Source organism: Cyanistes caeruleus, chromosome Z, assembly GCF_971803275.1.
Source record: "Cyanistes caeruleus chromosome Z, bCyaCae1.hap1.1, whole genome shotgun sequence".
Taxonomy (NCBI): Eukaryota; Metazoa; Chordata; class Aves; order Passeriformes; family Paridae; genus Cyanistes; species Cyanistes caeruleus.
This window is the reverse complement of record NC_141732.1, coordinates 7,920,604-7,942,338: the sequence shown is the minus strand read 5'-3', so window position 1 is coordinate 7,942,338 and position 21,735 is coordinate 7,920,604. Positions and strand designations below refer to the sequence as shown.

At 48.4% G+C, this 21,735-nt stretch overlaps 1 protein-coding gene across 3 annotated transcripts in view; it reads left to right on the top strand.

The window, feature by feature from the left end:
• Positions 1–21,367, top strand: part of LOC111924466 (uncharacterized) — a 50,978-nt gene extending 29,611 nt beyond the window's left edge. For all 3 annotated transcript variants that reach the window (XM_086867862.1, XM_086867864.1, XM_086867863.1), the window contains 14 exons: positions 2,020–2,151; positions 5,340–5,471; positions 8,661–8,792; positions 11,754–12,089; positions 12,514–12,624; positions 12,998–13,169; positions 13,475–13,538; positions 14,214–14,262; positions 15,002–15,114; positions 16,048–16,165; positions 17,009–17,108; positions 17,562–17,758; positions 19,577–19,711; positions 21,014–21,367. In XM_086867862.1, the coding sequence (XP_086723988.1) occupies positions 2,020–2,151; positions 5,340–5,471; positions 8,661–8,792; positions 11,754–12,089; positions 12,514–12,624; positions 12,998–13,169; positions 13,475–13,538; positions 14,214–14,262; positions 15,002–15,114; positions 16,048–16,165; positions 17,009–17,108; positions 17,562–17,758; positions 19,577–19,711; positions 21,014–21,121 (1,899 nt within the window). In that variant the 3' untranslated portion in view covers positions 21,122–21,367. The remainder of the gene's footprint in view (positions 1–2,019; positions 2,152–5,339; positions 5,472–8,660; positions 8,793–11,753; positions 12,090–12,513; positions 12,625–12,997; positions 13,170–13,474; positions 13,539–14,213; positions 14,263–15,001; positions 15,115–16,047; positions 16,166–17,008; positions 17,109–17,561; positions 17,759–19,576; positions 19,712–21,013) is intronic.
• The last annotated feature ends 368 nt before the right edge of the window (positions 21,368–21,735 follow it).

The window sequence follows — 21,735 nt, the reverse complement described above, 5'->3', positions numbered from 1 at the left end:
TCAATCTGCCCCTGGGAATGCACCAGTGTACAATGCACGAGCCTGGGAACTGACCCTTTTGCTTCCGGACCCAGGAGGTAGCAGAGGTGTGGTGAGGCCGGCCCTGCTCGCCCACGGCCTGGGCGGCCTGGGGGAGGCCGGGCCGGACGCCAGCAGCTCCCGGGCGAGGAATGGAGGCGGCAGAAGCCTGGCCCCAGGCTGGGCCTGGCCACGGCTGCTGACATCTTGCCGACGCTGAGTCCTGCGTGGCGCTTGACAGCTCCAGGTCGAGCCTACTTCCCCTGCCAGGGCAGAGAGGTGCCCCGAGTGGCCTGACATCCAGCACCATGCCTGCTGCGGCCACTAGATAAAAAATGGAACCCTGTCAGATAGGCAGATGAGACCTCCAGACCTTGTTCTTCTCTGCAGGGAGAGAAAAGGACAGTGACAACATGGGGAAAAGCAACCTAAAAACCTTGAAGTCAATGAAAGAATGAGTCAAAGCTGAAATCAAAGAGGGATGAGAAAATGGCAAATAGGACTAAAATATTCTTTCAGTAGTACCATAGAAATAAACAATAATATACTAAAATATCTCCTTTAATTCATGAGAGTAGCGGGGGGGAGAATGAAGTACTGAGACTGTAAATCTGAACCAAAATATCCCTTAATAAAGCCAAGCAAATGTTAAAGAAGCTGTAACCCCATCAAAACTTTACAGAGAGAAAGAGATGAGAGGGATGCAAATCCTTTGCGCCCAGGGAGAGAAGAAAAAAGGCTCTGTTTCCAGAGATGATTGCGAAAACCAGCTAAGAAAAACCTCTGCCTTTAAACAACTCATCCATAAAATAATACCCCATGAGTTCCTAGCCCATAAACACTCTTGTAAGAAAGCTGTGAAAATGCGAAGGATATGAGGATAGCAACATTTTTCCAGGGCTCCTGCAATTCCTGATAATGAAAAAACACCAAGAACCTGCTTTTCTCTAAACAAGTCTCCCTACCGTAACCAACTCCCCCCCGTCCTCACCCTACAAAAACTCATATAAGACTAGTGTATAGTTAGTTCTGCTTTACCATCCCAAGTTTTGTGTCTGCGTAGTCAGTTAGGAGAAGAAAAAGCTGGGTAGGGGGTGGAAAAGTATCTAGTAGTTTTCTTGTGGTTTCTTATACTTGCAATCCTGATAATCAAGTTTATTTTTTCTGGCTAAGTTTTCAACCTGTTTTAACCTACTCCTAATGCATAACTCCCGCCCCCACGCAAAAAAAAAAAAGAAAAAAGAAAAAAAAAGAACGGAGTAAGCTCCCTGGTGATTGTAGCGTGTGCTAAAAGCAACGTCATTCTTTAGTAGATTAGCCAGAAAAGTAAAATTAGCAGATGTCAACCACTAGAAGGACAAGTCCAGTGAGGCGGTGCGGAGGGAGCTTTAGGCTGGTGTCAGACAGGCAGGCTGATGAGGGAGCATCAGGCAGACTTCCAGCAATCCCTACGTGGCAGTGCTCACCACAAGGGCCGTTTCCCTGGCAAAGATCCCTCCCTGCTTCCAAGTACATTAGACACTGGAGCAGGTGACACTTTCTTTCATCTGTTGGTTGCTTGTTTTGCTAGGGGGAGAAGGCCGGTTCCTTATTCCCTTGCTCCAGCAAAGAAAGTTACTTCTGCACAGGCTTTGCTGCACTTTTCCAGCACTGGATGAGATTCCCTTACACTTTTAGCTTTGCAGATGTCCAGTAGGAACTGCAAAGGCATTGTGCACTATTTCCTCCTTTTCTATGTCAGGGCTTTAGAGAACTACAAGCCTTGTTTTGCCCAGGGAATGTTGCTTGCTGCTAGTAGCCAAGGAGGAATATGGAATTCAGAGCCATATGCAGTAGGCTTGAATTAGCCCTTTTTTCATTTAACGGGAGTGACTTAGAATCCCTTTGCTGTGCAAGCTGATGGTTTCTCCTGAGTAGAGCAGGTTGGCTGTAGATGTGAAAAGCAGGAAAGTTGGAAGTGATAAGTAACGGCCTGTCCCTTGTGCTTGTCTCTTTGCACAGAGCCCAGAAGCAAGAGCAGTTTCAGCCCTGGCTCCCTCTGCACCTGGAGAGGGAGCCAAAGAGGGGGAAACTGGGCAAGAGGAGCAGAAGAGTGGAGCTGTGCTCACCGAAGAGGTGGAGCCATCCCAGACAGTAAGTGCCAGTTCTGGGTGGAGCTGTCTTTAGTGCGGGGCAGAGCTGCAAGTTTCTGGCCAGCCAGCGCTTGCTGTTGGAGGCTGAGGGTGCTGAGGGCTGGAGTCCTGGCAGCACCTAGCCATTCCCTCCAGCACAAGACAGCTGGGAATTGGGCTTTGAGCTGTCGTGCTGAGGCACCAAAGCGCTGGTGCTCATGTGCGGGCGAGCATGTGGCTGCTTGGCTCAGTGCAGCTGTGTCTCTTGGCTTCTCCAATGCCATGGCCAAGGGCACAGGTGGGAGTTCTGGGCCTCAGCAGGTCTGGTTGATTTGCTTTCCCTTTTTGGAACCCTGTGTATGGCCAGTGGAAGTGTTCTGCAGTTGTGTGGAGTAATTCTTCATTTTTACAGAGTCGCTTGGCCCATCTGTTTTTGGCCTCTGTTAAGTTGCTGCTGGGCGCTGATTGTCTGGTCCATGAACCTGGGGGAGGCGATCCTTGTTTGATGTGGCCAAGGAAACAAACTGCGTGGTTCTGAAGCCTTCCTCTGAGGCTAAAAGCAGAAGCAGCAAGCTTGTGTGGATCCATTTTGTGGTGATGACTGCAGCTTTGAAAGCTGCTTTGAAGCCTCAGCTCTGGGGTGACTCTGCAAGTCTTTTTGTGCTGTCTTGCGTTGCTAAGAACAGGAAAGGCGTCTCCAAATTCCGGATGCTGTCTTTGAAGTCAAATGTGTAACGTGGTGCCCGGGAGGCTGCCTGGGCCCAAAGCACCCAGGGGAGCCGCTGAACAGCAGCTGAACGTGAGCCAGCTTGGGCCCAGGTGGCCAAGAAGGCCTGGGGCATGCTGGCCATGTGTGAGCAATAGTGGGGCGGCAGGAGCAGGGCAGTGAGCGTCCCCCTGTACTGGGCAGCACCGCGGCCGCAGCTGGATTGCTGTGTCCAGTCCTGGGCCCCTGTGATCAGAAAGTCATTGAGGGGCTGGAGCGTGTCCAGAGAAGGAGAAGGGCACTGGGGAAGGCTGTGGATGACTGTGGTAGTTTGATTTTAATAGTTATTTGGGGAAAGACATAAGGAACACAGGGGAAAAGTGATTTCTTTGTGAGAAGGTGCTGGACACTTCATCAGTGCCTAAAAGAAGCCAATAGTGATCAAGTTGTGAGAAGTGACAACATTTTACAACAGCACTGAAAAATTCAATCTGCCCCTGGGAATGCACCAGTGTACAATGCACGAGCCTGGGAACTGACCCTTTTGCTTCCGGACCCAGGAGGTAGCAGAGGTGTGGTGAGGCCGGCCCTGCTCGCCCACGGCCTGGGCGGCCTGGGGGAGGCCGGGCCAGACGCCAGCAGCTCCCGGGCGAGGAATGGAGGCGGCAGAAGCCTGGCCCCAGGCTGGGCCTGGCCACGGCTGCTGACATCTTGCCGACGCTGAGTCCTGCGTGGCGCTTGACAGCTCCAGGCCGAGCCTACTTCCCCTGCCAGGGCAGAGAGGTGCCCCGAGTGGCCTGACATCCAGCACCATGCCTGCTGCGGCCACTAGATAAAAAATGGAACCCTGTCAGATAGGCAGATGAGACCTCCAGACCTTGTTCTTCTCTGCAGGGAGAGAAAAGGACAGTGACAACATGGGGAAAAGCAACCTAAAAACCTTGAAGTCAATGAAAGAATGAGTCAAAGCTGAAATCAAAGAGGGATGAGAAAATGGCAAATAGGACTAAAATATTCTTTCAGTAGTACCATAGAAATAAACAATAATATACTAAAATATCTCCTTTAATTCATGAGAGTAGCGGGGGGGAGAATGAAGTACTGAGACTGTAAATCTGAACCAAAATATCCATTAATAAAGCCAAGCAAATGTTAAAGAAGCTGTAACCCCATCAAAACTTTACAGAGAGAAAGAGATGAGAGGGATGCAAATCCTTTGCGCCCAGGGAGAGAAGAAAAAAGGCTCTGTTTCCAGAGATGATTGCGAAAACCAGCTAAGAAAAACCTCTGCCTTTAAACAACTCATCCATAAAATAATACCCCATGAGTTCCTAGCCCATAAACACTCTTGTAAGAAAGCTGTGAAAATGCGAAGGATATGAGGATAGCAACATTTTTCCAGGGCTCCTGCAATTCCTGATAATGAAAAAACACCAAGAACCTGCTTTTCTCTAAACAAGTCTCCCTACCGTAACCAACTCCCCCCCGTCCTCACCCTACAAAAACTCATATAAGACTAGTGTATAGTTAGTTCTGCTTTACCATCCCAAGTTTTGTGTCTGCGTAGTCAGTTAGGAGAAGAAAAAGCTGGGTAGGGGGTGGAAAAGTATCTAGTAGTTTTCTTGTGGTTTCTTATACTTGCAATCCTGATAATCAAGTTTATTTTTTCTGGCTAAGTTTTCAACCTGTTTTAACCTACTCCTAATGCATAACTCCCGCCCCCACCCAAAAAAAAAAAGAAAAAAGAAAAAAAAAGAACGGAGTAAGCTCCCTGGTGATTGTAGCATGTGCTAAAAGCAACGTCATTCTTTAGTAGATTAGCCAGAAAAGTAAAATTAGCAGATGTCAACCACTAGAAGGACAAGTCCAGTGAGGCGGTGCGGAGGGAGCTTTAGGCTGGTGTCAGACAGGCAGGCTGATGAGGGAGCATCAGGCAGACTTCCAGCAATCCCTACGTGGCAGTGCTCACCACAAGGGCCGTTTCCCTGGCAAAGATCCCTCCCTGCTTCCAAGTACATTAGACACTGGAGCAGGTGACACTTTCTTTCATCTGTTGGTTGCTTGTTTTGCTAGGGGGAGAAGGCCGGTTCCTTATTCCCTTGCTCCAGCAAAGAAAGTTACTTCTGCACAGGCTTTGCTGCACTTTTCCAGCACTGGATGAGATTCCCTTACACTTTTAGCTTTGCAGATGTCCAGTAGGAACTGCAAAGGCATTGTGCACTATTTCCTCCTCTTCTATGTCAGGGCTTTAGAGAACTACAAGCCTTGTTTTGCCCAGGGAATGTTGCTTGCTGCTAGTAGCCAAGGAGGAATATGGAATTCAGAGCCATATGCAGTAGGCTTGAATTAGCCCTTTTTTCATTTAACGGGAGTGACTTAGAATCCCTTTGCTGTGCAAGCTGATGGTTTCTCCTGAGTAGAGCAGGTTGGCTGTAGATGTGAAAAGCAGGAAAGTTGGAAGTGATAAGTAACGGCCTGTCCCTTGTGCTTGTCTCTTTGCACAGAGCCCAGAAGCAAGAGCAGTTTCAGCCCTGGCTCCCTCTGCACCTGGAGAGGGAGCCAAAGAGGGGGAAACTGGGCAAGAGGAGCAGAAGAGTGGAGCTGTGCTCACCGAAGAGGTGGAGCCATCCCAGACAGTAAGTGCCAGTTCTGGGTGGAGCTGTCTTTAGTGCGGGGCAGAGCTGCAAGTTTCTGGCCAGCCAGCGCTTGCTGTTGGAGGCTGAGGGTGCTGAGGGCTGGAGTCCTGGCAGCACCTAGCCATTCCCTCCAGCACAAGACAGCTGGGAATTGGGCTTTGAGCTGTCGTGCTGAGGCACCAAAGCGCTGGTGCTCGTGTGCGGGCGAGCATGTGGCTGCTTGGCTCAGTGCAGCTGTGTCTCTTGGCTTCTCCAATGCCATGGCCAAGGGCACAGGTGGGAGTTCTGGGCCTCAGCAGGTCTGGTTGATTTGCTTTCCCTTTTTGGAACCCTGTGTATGGCCAGTGGAAGTGTTCTGCAGTTGTGTGGAGTAATTCTTCATTTTTACAGAGTCGCTTGGCCCATCTGTTTTTGGCCTCTGTTAAGTTGCTGCTGGGCGCTGATTGTCTGGTCCATGAACCTGGGGGAGGCGATCCTTGTTTGATGTGGCCAAGGAAACAAACTGCGTGGTTCTGAAGACTTCCTCTGAGGCTAAAAGCAGAAGCAGCAAGCTTGTGTGGATCCATTTTGTGGTGATGACTGCAGCTTTGAAAGCTGCTTTGAAGCCTCAGCTCTGGGGTGACTCTGCAAGTCTTTTTGTGCTGTCTTGCGTTGCTAAGAACAGGAAAGGCGTCTCCAAATTCCGGATGCTGTCTTTGAAGTCAAATGTGTAACGTGGTGCCCGGGAGGCTGCCTGGGCCCAAAGCACCCAGGGGAGCCGCTGAACAGCAGCTGAACGTGAGCCAGCTTGGGCCCAGGTGGCCAAGAAGGCCTGGGGCATGCTGGCCATGTGTGAGCAATAGTGGGGCGGCAGGAGCAGGGCAGTGAGCGTCCCCCTGTGCTGGGCAGCACCGCGGCCGCAGCTGGAGTGCTGTGTCCAGTCCTGGGCCCCTGTGATCAGAAAGTCATTGAGGGGCTGGAGCGTGTCCAGAGAAGGAGAAGGGCACTGGGGAAGGCTGTGGATGACTGTGGTAGTTTGATTTTAATAGTTATTTGGGGAAAGACATAAGGAACACAGGGGAAAAGTGATTTCTTTGTGAGAAGGTGCTGGACACTTCATCAGTGCCTAAAAGAAGCCAATAGTGATCAAGTTGTGAGAAGTGACAACATTTTACAACAGCACTGAAAAATTCAATCTGCCCCTGGGAATGCACCAGTGTACAATGCACGAGCCTGGGAACTGACCCTTTTGCTTCCGGACCCAGGAGGTAGCAGAGGTGTGGTGAGGCCGGCCCTGCTCGCCCACGGCCTGGGCGGCCTGGGGGAGGCCGGGCCGGACGCCAGCGGCTCCTGGGCGAGGAATGGAGGCGGCAGGAGCCTGGCCCCAGGCTGGGCCTGGCCACGGCTGCTGACATCTTGCCGACGCTGAGTCCTGCGTGGCGCTTGACAGCTCCAGGCCGAGCCTACTTCCCCTGCCAGGGCAGAGAGGTGCCCCGAGTGGCCTGACATCCAGCACCATGCCTGCTGCGGCCACTAGATAAAAAATGGAACCCTGTCAGATAGGCAGATGAGACCTCCAGACCTTGTTCTTCTCTGCAGGGAGAGAAAAGGACAGTGACAACATGGGGAAAAGCAACCTAAAAACCTTGAAGTCAATGAAAGAATGAGTCAAAGCTGAAATCAAAGAGGGATGAGAAAATGGCAAATAGGACTAAAATATTCTTTCAGTAGTACCATAGAAATAAACAATAATATACTAAAATATCTCCTTTAATTCATGAGAGTAGCGGGGGGGAGAATGAAGTACTGAGACTGTAAATCTGAACCAAAATATCCCTTAATAAAGCCAAGCAAATGTTAAAGAAGCTGTAACCCCATCAAAACTTTACAGAGAGAAAGAGATGAGAGGGATGCAAATCCTTTGCGCCCAGGGAGAGAAGAAAAAAGGCTCTGTTTCCAGAGATGATTGCGAAAACCAGCTAAGAAAAACCTCTGCCTTTAAACAACTCATCCATAAAATAATACCCCATGAGTTCCTAGCCCATAAACACTCTTGTAAGAAAGCTGTGAAAATGCGAAGGATATGAGGATAGCAACATTTTTCCAGGGCTCCTGCAATTCCTGATAATGAAAAAACACCAAGAACCTGCTTTTCTCTAAACAAGTCTCCCTACCGTAACCAACTCCCCCCCGTCCTCACCCTACAAAAACTCATATAAGACTAGTGTATAGTTAGTTCTGCTTTACCATCCCAAGTTTTGTGTCTGCGTAGTCAGTTAGGAGAAGAAAAAGCTGGGTAGGGGGTGGAAAAGTATCTAGTAGTTTTCTTGTGGTTTCTTATACTTGCAATCCTGATAATCAAGTTTATTTTTTCTGGCTAAGTTTTCAACCTGTTTTAACCTACTCCTAATGCATAACTCCCGCCCCCACCCAAAAAAAAAAAGAAAAAAGAAAAAAAAAGAACGGAGTAAGCTCCCTGGTGATTGTAGCGTGTGCTAAAAGCAACGTCATTCTTTAGTACATTAGCCAGAAAAGTAAAATTAGCAGATGTCAACCACTAGAAGGACAAGTCCAGTGAGGCGGTGCGGAGGGAGCTTTAGGCTGGTGTCAGACAGGCAGGCTGATGAGGGAGCATCAGGCAGACTTCCAGCAATCCCTACGTGGCAGTGCTCACCACAAGGGCCGTTTCCCTGGCAAAGATCCCTCCCTGCTTCCAAGTACATTAGACACTGGAGCAGGTGACACTTTCTTTCATCTGTTGGTTGCTTGTTTTGCTAGGGGGAGAAGGCCGGTTCCTTATTCCCTTGCTCCAGCAAAGAAAGTTACTTCTGCACAGGCTTTGCTGCACTTTTCCAGCACTGGATGAGATTCCCATACACTTTTAGCTTTGCAGGCCTCCAGTAGGAACTGCAAAGGCATTGTGCGCTATTTCCTCCTTTTCTGTGTCAGGGCTTTAGAGAACTACAAGCCTTGTTTTCTCCAGGGAATGTTGCTTGCTGCTAGTAGCCAAGGAGGAATATGGAATTCAGAGCCATATGCAGTAGGCTTGAATTAGCCCTTTTTTTCATTTAACGGGAGTGACTTAGAATCCCTTTGCTGTGCAAGCTGATGGTTTCTCCTGAGTAGAGCAGGTTGGCTGTAGATGTGAAAAGCAGGAAAGTTGGAAGTGATAAGTAACGGCCTGTCCCTTGTGCTTGTCTCTTTGCACAGAGCCCAGAAGCAAGAGCAGTTTCAGCCCTGGCTCCCTCTGCACCTGGAGAGGGAGCCAAAGAGGGGGAAACTGGGCAAGAGGAGCAGAAGAGTGGAGCTGTGCTCACCGAAGAGGTGGAGCCATCCCAGACAGTAAGTGCCAGTTCTGGGTGGAGCTGTCTTTAGTGCGGGGCAGAGCTGCAAGTTTCTGGCCAGCCAGCGCTTGCTGTTGGAGGCTGAGGGTGCTGAGGGCTGGAGTCCTGGCAGCACCTAGCCATTCCCTCCAGCACAAGACAGCTGGGAATTGGGCTTTGAGCTGTCGTGCTGAGGCACCAAAGCGCTGGTGCTCATGTGCGGGCGAGCATGTGGCTGCTTGGCTCAGTGCAGCTGTGTCTCTTGGCTTCTCCAATGCCATGGCCAAGGGCACAGGTGGGAGTTCTGGGCCTCAGCAGGTCTGGTTGATTTGCTTTCCCTTTTTGGAACCCTGTGTACGGCCAGTGGAAGTGTTCTGCAGTTGTGTGGAGTAATTCTTCATTTTTACAGAGTCGCTTGGCCCATCTGTTTTTGGCCTCTGTTAAGTTGCTGCTGGGCGCTGATTGTCTGGTCCATGAACCTGGGGGAGGCGATTCTTGTTTGATGTGGCCAAGGAAACAAACTGCGTGGTTCTGAAGACTTCCTCTGAGGCTACAAGCAGAAGCAGCAAGCTTGTGTGGATCCATTTTGTGGTGATGACTGCAGCTTAGAAAGCTGCTTTGAAGCCTCAGCTCTGGGGTGACTCTGCAAGTCTTTTTGTGCTGTCTTGCGTTGCTAAGAACAGGAAAGGCGTCTCCAAATTCCGGATGCTGTCTTTGAAGTCAAATGTGTAACGTGGTGCCCGGGCGGCTGCCTGGGCCCAAAGCACCCAGGGGAGCCGCTGAACAGCAGCTGAACGTGAGCCAGCTTGGGCCCAGGCGGCCTAGAAGGCCTGGGGCATGCTGGCCATGTGTGAGCAATAGTGGGGCGGCAGGAGCAGGCCAGTGAGCGTCCTCCTGTGCTGGGCAGCGCCGCGGCCGCAGCTGGAGTGCTGTGTCCAGTCCTGGGCCCCTGTGATCAGAAAGTCATTGAGGGGCTGGAGCGTGTCCAGAGAAGGAGAAGGGCACTGGGGAAGGCTGTGGAGGAGAGGTCCTATATGGAGGTACTAAGGTTGCATAGTCTTCAGAACTTGAGGCTGATGACTGGCGTTCAGCATGCCCTGAGTCTTTCTAAGTGTTTGATATATTGTAGCTAGTGAAATTATTTCCTATTTGTATTCCTTCGCTGTTTTTTACGAGGTGAAGACTTCTTTATTTTTTCTTCTTCCCCTTAGAATTTTTTTTTCTAAATATTTCTTGGTTTTTTTCCATTATTAAATGAATTTCTGATATAATTTTAGTTTTTCTCTTCTTAGCTCTGAACTGTGGAGTAGTTTAGCATAACACTTCAGTTATGACTGTGATTTTGGTGCAGAATGAGCTGTTCTGGTTCTTGGCCAATTGTAGGCGCTTGCACTTTACTTTCTGATTAACAGTGTTCGTGTCTTTGGCAGCTCTCATTCCAGCCACTGGCATGGGAGCAGTATGTGTTGTGTTTGGGAACTGGGCAGATAATCAGTGTCCTTTCACTCCAGCTGGTCCTCAGAGATCAGTGGAACTGGGACGGGCTGGGCTTTGTTTCTGGTTACAGACACTTTTAGGCACCATCAGTGTGGGTGAGTCCAAGAGAAGAACTTGTCTGAGCACAGATGGACAAAGAGTGCAGTTCCCAGTGCAGTACTCTGGGTCTGATCACATTCCGTAAGAACCAGTGTGCTCCAGACTCCCCAGGAGTGTGGTTTATTGAAGCAACAGGAGAGCAAGTTCAGCATTGCTGCTGATGGGGGCACTGGCTACCAAGTGTTGATGTGTGTAGTGACAAAAAAGATAGTAAAGGCAGTTTATCTGTAATAATCAGATCTCTGTATCTGAGAGCTATTTTCTATCTATCTATCTATCTATCTATCTATCTATCTATCTATCTATCTATCTATCTATCTATCTACCTATCTACCTATCTACCTATCTACCTATCTATCTACCTATCGATCGATCTGTCGATCTATCGATCTCTCTGTCTTGAGTAGGCAGCGATTTTTCTCCCTGTAAACCTCTTTTTTTTTTTTCCCCTCAGAGCTTTTTTCCTGCACTAGTCTCTTCTGCACTGAATCCCCAATTTATTCTTTAAATTTTTGCCTTTCCTAATGAGGTGTAACTCTTCCATGTTGTAGGTGGTTTTTGGTGACTCTGGTCTTACATGCATTACATGACACATGGTTTCCTTCATTGGCATCCCTAGGAGTGTGTCAATTCATTTGTTGATGGGGCCTTTGGAGGATCTCTGTTAGTGCAGCTCAGAATTCTCAGCTGACAAAAGAGGGAGGATAAACACCTTGGTCCTCTTCCATATACTCAGGTGGCCATAGGGGCTCTCTGACCTCCATCAGAGGATCAAATTGCACACATCCTTATCTCCTGAACAAGCAGGATTTCTAACAAGAGTGTAGATGTCAGAAAGGCAGGAATGGTGGTGCAGGTCTGAAGAGAACATGAACTCCACAAGTGTCTCTCACAAGGGGTGAGCTCCCACAGGAAGGGATGAAATCACACAGGAAGCCACCTGCAGGGCCAGGATGCAGCTGTGGGACAGGGCTGAGTGTGAGTGACTACAGAAAGACAAAGAGGACAGAGCAGAAGGGGAGGGAGGCCCTCAGCAGACCCTTGAGAAATGGCACACATTTCCTGTCAGCTGCCCAAGAGTCTGTTGGGGATTCAGACCCAGCTGGACCCTGATAGTACTGCCAGTGTCACTTTGGAATCTGTGTCTCCGCATGGGCAGAGAACAAGCCAGAAGGACTGAGGAGGCCAGGAGTCCCCGAGGCACTGAAAACACAGAGCCTTGTAATCTGCAGAGATCAGTACTGGGACAGGAGGGTTACAGTGGAAGCAGAGATGGGGGGGAAGCAGAAAAAGTGACTAAATGAGTGTGATTTTGAGGGTAAAAGAGGAAAAAGCTCAGACTGATGGAAGCGCCAAGTCACTTGTTCTCCATTTTCGTGTACAGTGCATCAAGGCAGAGCCACGAGCAGAGTTGCCTGAAGCTCAGGATAACATTGTGGTAGTGAAGAGGAAGCACGAAGAAGACACAAGAACCATCCAAGACAAGACGAGAGTTCATCAGCAGAAGGGCAATCAACAAGACCAGGAAAGTGAAAGAGTGGCAGCCACTCCATTCACAAAACTTCCACTCTCTTGCTTTTTACAAGACATCAAGGAAAAGCTGCAAGCCCGGCTGCATGAAACCAAAGCTAAGTTCAACGCAAGGGAGAAGTTGATGGAGGAAGAAATGCAAACTATCAGAGAGAAATTTAGTCCCCTCCCTCAGACTCTACAGAAGCAAGTGAGTGAAACAGCAATAGACACTGCAGTCACCAGTCTGGTGTTTTCTGCCCTTCTCACTTTTCCACTGCAGAGCATAGAGGGGTAGTGGGATGCTTCTGAGTGCCATCCTGCTGTAGTGTCTATCACAGCCACTCTGAAGGGCATTTCCTGGTGTGCTGACTCTCAAATGTTGCCCTGAGCAATGGGACTAATCCTTTGGCCTTTTGGCCAGCAGTCATCCTAATTGATTCCTGCTGGCCTGTTCCTGCTGGCCTTGTTTCTTGAGATGTTTTTACAGGAGAACATGGTGACCCAGAGGGGGGATTGAAACCAGCTGTCTGTATCCCTTATAAACCTGCTCTGTCCCTTTCCTCACAGTCAATGACTCTTGGCTGACAGGGCCAAGCTGTAGTCTCAGACTGTTTTGTTCTGTTTGACTTGAGGTGGAAGTGTTGACATCTCACGAGCCAGGTTGCGAAGGCTTCCAACAAATGAGTGGAGATGAAGAGTCCCGAGGTGGATGTGAGGCACAAGAACGGCCAAAATCAGAGAAGGTGAGGGTTCAGCATGTGTCAAAGAAGGTGCAGGAAAGTGGACTCAGCGGGAGGATGTAAAACAGTTGAACAAGGAATTACAAGTGTGTCTGTAGCCCTTGGATGGGGAAGGGAATACTTGTGAGGAAGTGGAACGGTCATTGTTGCAGAATGAAGAAAATCCACAAAAATTTAAAATGAATCTGGCCATGAACTCAAGTAAAATCAACCTTTGGTTTTGACCCATGCAGTCTGAGAAGTTGACATCCAAGAATCTATCTTAAGAGCTCTGTATATGGCTGACAGCATCTTGCTGAGGGCTAGCACTTGACATGGGATCTCAGGGTAATCTCTGACAGCCAGCTTTCTGACACAAACCCATTTCTTGTCTCAGATCTACACAGCCTCTGTCACTGAAGGTGCTGCAGGAGGCTCCTGCAGCCTCTGTAAAGAGGCATTTGTTCCCCAACCTGAGAAGCGGAGCCCAGGCAGATTGTTCATGCCCAGCACTGATACAGCTGCTGCTCAGCAACACAAGAGCAAGGATGACTCCCTGGAGCTACTGAGTATGTCTTGTGTATTTCTTATCCAAGGGACAGTGTATTGTGTGCACGTGCCAGCAAAGCTGTACCAAATGATCCTCCACAGTTTGATGTCACAGGGACATTTTGGACTCCCCACAGGAACTGCTGTAGAGAATGAGTCTCTGTGCTGCCCGTCTGTCTGTGCTGCAGAGCTGTCTGTGTGGTTGCTGTTGCTGTTACCCAGCCACAAAGGGTTCAGAGCCCCAGGCACTGGGGCTGCCTTTTGTATCTCCTGGAAGCTGGGATCTCTGCTTTAAAGTGAGCATCTTGCATTTTGTTTCCCTCAGGAAAAATGGTGAACATAGAAAATCCCAGGACGAAGTATACTGAACTGGAAAATATTGGCAGTGGGTGAGTCCAACCCCAGTTACTTCTCCAAAACCATGGGCCAGGTGGTTTCACTGGTGGAATATCTATCAAGTATGAAGACAGACAAGCTGCAAACATGTTCAGACACCGGGGATAGATTGTCCCATCTCTCTCAGTGCTGGCTCAAATTGGCAAGTGTGGTCAGAAAGCATTGTCAAAGATATCTCCATGCTGCCATGGTCTTGCCTGCAGCAGGAGAAGGACGTGGAAGAAGACAGCCGTGTCTCTCAAATGTGGGACAGCTCTGTGGTAATTTCTTTAGCGTTTTTGCATATCTCCAAATCATACATCCACACTAATAAAAGGAGAAGAAGCTACCGCCAATGAGAGCTGTCAGATAACAGTTCTCAGGAGCATTTCTTTCCCAGAGTTTGCTAAAGGAAATACTCCATGCTCAGGATTAGAACTGCACAGCTTAGAAACTGATACCTGAGATGAAGGAATAAGATGTCTTTTTGAGCTGAGGCAGGAAAGCCCAACACTTCAGGAACTGGCCCGGTGCCCATGCACTTGAGGGGAAAATGCATCATCTGCCTTCTGGTAGACCCCTCCTGCATCCTGCAGCTTTTAGACACTTGCATAGGAAATCCTATGTGTTTGGCTTTCAGTCCAAGATCTAAGTGTCTTCTCCTTTCTTTGCTGCTGTTTTGTTTCTAGGACTTTTGGGGAGGTTTGTAGAGCACTCGACACTGCCACAGGAGGAGAGGTAAATGTCAACAGCACTCACAGACTCTGCTGCTCTCGAGGCGTTTCCCCACTGATGGGAGCTGTGGCTGGAATTTTGGGTAGAGCTGTGCTGAAAAGGCACAAGAAGCACAGACCGGTGCCAGCCTGCAAATTGCACTTGGGACAGTCTTTGTCCTTTTCAGGTGCCAGTAGGAAGGCAAGGGGCCCACTCGCTCTCAATTGCTGAAACAGAGGTGATGCCTTAAGGCATCTCACTGCTCTTTGAGGCTACAATTCAGAGTCCTGAATCCTCATTTCTGACTGCCAGCAAATATATCTGAATGTTACTGGTAGCTGCTTAGCCACCTGCAGTGCTGCACTTGGGAGCCACATGCAGGGAGAGATCTGCAAGGTGCTCCTAAAAGCCCCAAGCCCTGCCCATAGCACATGATGTATCCACTGAGAACTAAGGGATGGAGTGTTTCTTCTGAATCCCAGACTGAGCAGAAAAGAGTGTGGTAGGAGTTTTGTGGGTGATAGTTGGGACATCTTTGTTGCCAAGTGGGCAAGGCAAAATGTCAGTGGCCATGTGTCCTGTCACTGGCCCCCAAGGGAGCAGAGAATTGGGCTGTTGGAATGTCAGTTCCTAATTACTCCAATGTCTAACCAAAGGCACTTTGGCACAGCTCGGCTGTGTCACTGCAAAATCACTCGCGCCGTGTGCGTTGTGGTCTTGTGCCACCAGCTTCTTAAGTTACTGATTTTCAATGTCATTTTAGGTGGCCATAAAGAAAATAAATCTCCAAGGACTGAGGAAGAAGGGACTAAGAGTCAATGAACTCATGGTCCTGAAGAAGAATAGGAATCCCAATGTGGTTACCTGTTTAGACAGGTGAGTTGTTGCGCTTTTTGCCCATGAATGTTTGTTTACATACTGCAGACATGCAAGGCAAAAACCCGCTTTGGACACTGGCAGAAAATTGAGCTGTTAATTACTGGTAAATTATTATTGCTGAGAGGACATGGGGAAACACCATAAATTCCACAAGAGTTAAGAATTACGTGGGGTGTTATACATTGGAGGGGAATCTTAGGTATTAGGCATTCCAGGAAGTGTGTACCGCTCAAGTACCTCAGCCAATAGGGAAAGAGAGAAGGGACATGTGGCTGGCAAATGAGGATGAAAAGGAGGCTGTGCCCTCCAAAAATTTGAGAGATCCCAGGGGAATGTCCCACGTCCCCTCCCTTTATTCAAAATTTTTGGCCATAAACCTCTGGTGTTTGGGAATTTATTTTCCTGACATTGCGCATCTCCAATGTATCGTTAGAGAGTGCATCTTGTCTGCATGAATCTTCTCTGGCACATGTAGTTTGAGAATTGCTCAAAAACCTGGATCAGTCATATCTTACTAAATCAATAGCCTGTAAGTTCATGTACTCACCAAATTCTTTTGGGGCTTGATTTTTTTCAAATGATTTCTTACATGCAGATAAACAAACAAGGATTTCCCTTGAATTGGCTCCCCTTTTTTCCATTGCTGTCCATGCCAGAAAGACTAGGTGCTTGTTTCGAGAACCATGAACGTGACAGGATTTCCTATCTGTTACTAAGTTGCATTTTTCACTTGCTGGCCACCTAAAGACATCTCCTTTTTGCAGTTTGCATCTTTATTCTTGAGACAGATTGCAAACACTGCACAGCCTAGAGGGGATGGCTATTCCTGTTATTCTGTCCTTGTCACAAAGACACCTAGAAACAAGAATCAACCAAGAAACCAAAGTAGCCATGCATGTGTGTCTCCATGTACTTGTTTCCTTCTTTCAGCTACCTTGTGGATGAGCAATTGTGGCTGGTGATGGAGTACATGGACGGAGGCACTCTGAGTGATGTTATCAGCCAGACCCACTTGTCTGAAGATGAGATGGCAGCCATCAGTCGGGAGGTCAGTGATCCCATCTATACTTCCAAGGGTTTGGGCAGGATTGTCTGTGGAACTAGGACTCTGAATGGGAGTGATTTCATGTGCCAGGCTTTGTTTCTGTGTTGCTGGTACGCTGTGGGCAAGCAAGAGCACCTCAAGTGAACTGTCTGCCAGTGCCCCTACACTCATTGTACTCACTTCTTGTATTCTTATCTCCTGCTGTTGTATTCTAGCTCTGTTGCTTGTATTTGGATTTGCTGTTCTCCACTTTGCCTCTCTAAACATTTATCTTGAGCCTTTCTGCACTGCATTCCCTGCCTGTAAAAGCAAAGGTGCTGGTTGTCAGGATTTGAAATGAATAACAGAGAAGAAAGTGACTCATTTCTCACAGTCCTCAGCTGGAAAGGATAGTAGTGCAGCCAAAATGCTCTTTGCTTCTGGCAGGTGACTGATGTGATACTTCCAAGTCTCTGCTGAGGCCAGCAATAAATCCTTTGTCATGCAGCCTGCCACCCAAAAGTGATCCGCTTCACACCAAAGGGAGGGACTTTTTCTGTCTTGGAGAGCCTTCCTTTGTCCTCTGGATGGGGAGAGGACATCCACTGCAGCTGCAGTGACTCTGCCTGGTTTGCAGGGGACAGTCTACAACAGCAGTTGCTGGTGCTGTTGCAAAAGCTGCCATGCCTTTCCTGACAAAGGTCCTGCTCTGCTCCTGTTGCAGCAGCAGGCTCTTCCTCTCAGTGGCACTGTGTTCTGCCATTATTCCCCATTCCCCTGCAAAGGGAATTTTTACAGCTGTTTCCTTGCTTGTGTGATGAAATCACATCACTCATTTTTGCCCCCTTGTTTCTATTTCTCTCTCAGTGCCTACAAGGACTGGATTTTCTTCATTCGAACCATGTGATCCATCGAGATGTGAAGAGCTGCAACATCCTTCTCAGAACGGACGGCTCTGTCAAGCTGGGTCAGTGTATTCTTGGTCAGGTTCAGCCTTCCAGGGATGTGGGGTGTGGGGCTGCTTTCACTGACTGCCAGCTCCCCCAAAATGGTGCTGCTGGTAGTGGAGGGGCCCTGATGTGGGCTGAGGGATCAGTTGCAAATGTGCAGAGAGGTATGATAAGGAAGCACAAGCAGTCAAGAGTGGCATTGGTCTGTGTATGTGTGTCCCTGCCAGAGGGAGGGAGCAACAATCTGAACCTCCAGGGGAATAAAGGCCACTGCTGTGAGCAGTGTTTAAAACCCTGTTTTTTTTGGGAGGTGGCCAATACCATACTTCCTTGGCTAAGGCTCCAAGGAAATGGAGAATGGAAAGTCGCCCAGGAGATTCAACAACACATTCTGAGACTGGGAGTGGGCAATTCTTTTGCTTGGTTTCCTAATTGGAGCTGCCTTTCATGGTGTGTTGTTTTCTCCACAGCTGACTTTGGCCTTTCTGCTCAGCTCACCCCTGAGCACAGGAGACAGTGCTCAGTGGCCGGCACTTCTGGGTGCAGGGTGCCTGAAGTCATGACAGGGCAACCATATGGCCCCAAAATGGACATATGGTCTTTTGGAATTGTGGGCATCGAAATGGTGGAACGAGAAGTTCCTTCCTGGAATGAAATTCCTGTCTTGGTAAGGAGAAAATACTCTCTGATACTGCCGACTTTCTCACCTGTCCCATGTCCTGTGTGCAATTGGACAAAATGCCATTGCCATCTGCTGGCACCACTTCCACCAAGGTCCCCTTCTAAAAATGTCCCTGCAGCACATCAGCATCTGCTGTAGGTTTGGTTGCATCAGAAGAGAAGTGGCAGGTACCCAGTTCAGAAACGTGCCATTTTGTCCTTCAGCCATTCCTGACATTTCTCCTTTGCTTTTTGAACACTGTTGGAGCTTTGTCTCTGAAGGAAAAGAATATTTCAGTGGAACAGTAAGATGTGTGATGAATATCTTTCAAAATGGAGGTTGAATCTTCCCAGTTTCAGTTTTAGAGAAAAAGTAAGAAAAGAGGAAAAGGAAAAGAAATAGAAGTAGAAAAAGAAGAAGAAAAAGAAGAAGAAGAAGAAATAAAAATAAAAAGGAAAAGGAAAAGAAAAAGAAAAAGAAAAAGAAAAAGAAAAAGAAAAAGAAAAAGAAAAAGAAAAAGAAAAAGAAAAAGAAAAAGAAAAAGAAAAAGAAAAAGAAAAAGAAAAAGAAAAAGAAAAAGAAAAAGCACCCTTGGCTCTTTCTTGGTAGTCTAACAAGAGGATGAACTCGTAGTTAGGTGCCTGGGGCTGGGATCCAAGGTGTGTGGTTGACACCGGTGCTGTTCCTTTAGCACAGGAGCAGGGCCATCCTGGGTTGCACAGTGCCAGTGACAGTGAGGACTCCAGCTCCCCACCATGTTGTGTGGCTGAGCTCAGCTCCACAGGGACAGAATAAAACCTCCTTTGTGACCTCTGGTGATGTGGGAAAAGGAAAGAAAGCTGCAAGGATTACTTTTACTCAAGGGGAATGTGTTGGCTGTTTTAGGATTGGGAGGTTTCCTGTGGATTGAAGAACACATGATAACAAAGTCTCTCTGGTCACCATCTACTTCAGTGCCACCAGCACAGAGCTGTTAGCATTGGGATGGGTGCTTTTATGGAGACCATGGCAGAGCCTGGTGTCATGGAGAACTTGCAAAAACCTCCCTTTTCTTGCCTGGCACTTTGTGGAATGCATTGGCATTTCATGAATGCATTGACTTGAGTATCCAAAGGAGCAGAGGATTACCATAGGGATGGCACTTCTCCTTCTTCTGCGCTGACCATGAGAAGGTTTCCTGATGCCACGTAAAGAAGCAGAAACCTGCAGACTGCTGAGACACAGAGCTGCAGGCAGCCCCTGTGTGCCCCTTTGGGCCCAAACTGGCATTTTCATCCTAATACATTTGTGCAGGCATCTTAATGTGTCTGTGTTGAATATGAGATTCCAAATGCTTGTTTCCTTGCCTGAGGAATGCCTGGTGGATTTCCTTTCTTTTCTTCCAATTACCATTGTTTTCGAGAACAACAGCGGCAAAAGCTTGATGAGTTTTGTTTTCTGGCAGCTGTGCTTAAGGGACCAACAAGCACTGCAGAGATTATTCATGTAATAATCCTTGGAAGCAGTAGAGTTAGTATAGCTAAGTCTCCAAAATAATCATATGACAAAATATGTCAAGCTGGTGTGAATCCTCAGAGAAGGAAACATGCTTTTGGTGACGTAGTTCCCATAACCAAGTCAGTTGATGTAATCAGCTGCCAAGGCAAGATCTGCTGGATGTTGGAAAAGCTGCATTGGGATTAGGTTTTTTCTTGGTATAGTCACCTCTACCTTCTGCTATGGCAGAAACTGCCAGTGCAGAGTGGAGCTTTAACAATGGGCTCTGGGAGAGCAGTTACAGATGGGAAAGAAACAGGTGGAGCCTTGTGTTTCCTTTTTTTCCAGCATCAACGGATAGCCACAGGAGGGAGACCAAAGCTGCAGCAGCCCAACCTATTCTCACCATGCCTGTGTGATTTCCTGTGCTGCTGCCTGCAGACAGATGAGGCACGGCGCTGGTCTGCCAAGGAGCTCCTGCAGGTAAAATGCCGAGGGGCTGCAGGTGAAACAGTGACCCAGGGATGGGCTCCTCCTCCACTGCAATCCAGGTCATCAGATGAGCCTTCCTCCTCCTCACCTGTAGGGACCTGTAAAGGTCACCTGATCCAAGTGCCCTGCAATGAGCAGAGAGATCTTTAAAGCGATCAGGATGCTCAGAGCCCTCTCCCACCTGCCTGGAATGGTTCCAGGAACAGGGCACCTACGAGATTTTGGGGCAACCTGTGCTAGTGTTGCACCATGGTCTGAGTGAAGTTCTTCCTTAGACCTTAGGGGTGCTGACTCGGTCCCCTTTATCTTAAAAATATTAGCCCACATCCTGTTGTAACTGGACCTGTTCAAAAAAATGTCCCACACTCCCTCAGAAGCCAGTTTGAAGATTTGGAAAGTGGCAATGAAGTTTCCCTGGGGTCTATTCTTCTCCAGGCTGAATAACTCCAGGTCTCTCAGCCTGTCCTCAGAGGAGAGGTGCTCTGCGCTCTGTTTCTGTTGCCCTGCTCTGTAATTTGGTGGGGTGTTCAGTTTTATCTAATGACAAAAGAATTGATGTAGAGCAATCCAGATTACAGAGGTGTGTAATGGTGGTGGAGGAAGCCAAGGAAACCAGTCCTGGCTGAGTGGTCAGAGATTTGGCTGTGGGAAGGAGGGGCTGTCGAGGGCTCACTGTGAACCTCCAAGGGGCCCTGGTTTGTGCCCCCTGCCCCTCTCTTAGAGGTTTCTGCCGTGCAAACAGGGACAGCTGAGTGGGACTTGTCCCTGCCCCATCCTCAGCCTGGCACGGTCAAGCAGACAGCAACTGCCCCAGGGTTACTGCCAGGTTGTGTGGCAGAGAGGGAACTGCAGGACCCAGTGCCACTTGGCTGTCCCTGCTGGGAAGGAAGGTGCCATCCAGTACTGGAGGAGCAGGGCATGGAAAGGTAGACACTGCTCGGTCTGCCTGTGGAAATTAGCACAGTGCCTGTTTTTCAAAGAGAGGAACCTATGTGAGGCTTTGGAGTTTCCTGAAAGGTAGAAACCTCAGGGACAGAAAGCACCATTTCTAGAGCAGTGACGTGGAAAAAGTCCCATCAATTTAGAAACCAGAATTAACGGATGAGTGGGACTCTGGGCCAGGTTTGCCTGTGATGGCAAGGTACTGCACATGAAGATGGAGGTGCAGATGGTCTTATCTGCCCCCTTTCTGGGTCTTTCTAGGAAGCAGAGGAATCCTGAGTGAGCCGGTGAAGCTCTGAGCTTGGAAAGTCATGGTTTAATGCTTTTTTTTGTTTTTTTTCCTTTGGACAGCATCCATTTGTAACATCAGCCAAGCCAACATCCTCCCTGTCACCACTCGTCATTTCATTGAAGAAGAAGAAGAAGAAGTGTGACAGAAGACACTGTCTTCATAACTAGTGTAGAGTAGAACTGTAGTGTAGGATTGACGAGTAGTTTTGTAAAGTAGGATTTTCAGGTAGTAGGATTGTTGAGTAGGATTATAGAGTAGGATTGTCAGGTAGTAGGATTGTAGTGTAGGATGTAGTGTAGGATGGTAGACTAGGATTATAGAGTAGGATTACTAAGTAGGAGGGCTGTAGTGTAGGATGTTGTGTAGGATTGTAGAGTAGGATTGCAAATAAATAAAGTTTTCTGAAACATCAACTCATTTGGAAGATTCTCCTCCTTCTATCTCTTTCAGAAATATCAAGGAAACTATATAGTTTAATGGGTGGGAACTTGACCCTTGCCAGAGAAACAATGTATTGGTCAATGGGTGGGCAGTTAACTTTTGAAAGAGGAACAGTTCATAATGGAGGCATTGTTGGCATGGAGTCGGTATTCTGAGCCATCATGGTCTCATCTCACGTGCCGGCCATGTGGGAGGTGATGCTGTCACTGGGAAAATTCCACTCCTGAGCAGGAGATATAAGGCCTGGTTCTGGCTTGGAGGAGTGAGAAGGATGAGATGCAGACTGTTTTGATGCAAGGGATGTCCTGAAAGTGCACTGCCTACCTGCCCCTCCCACCGG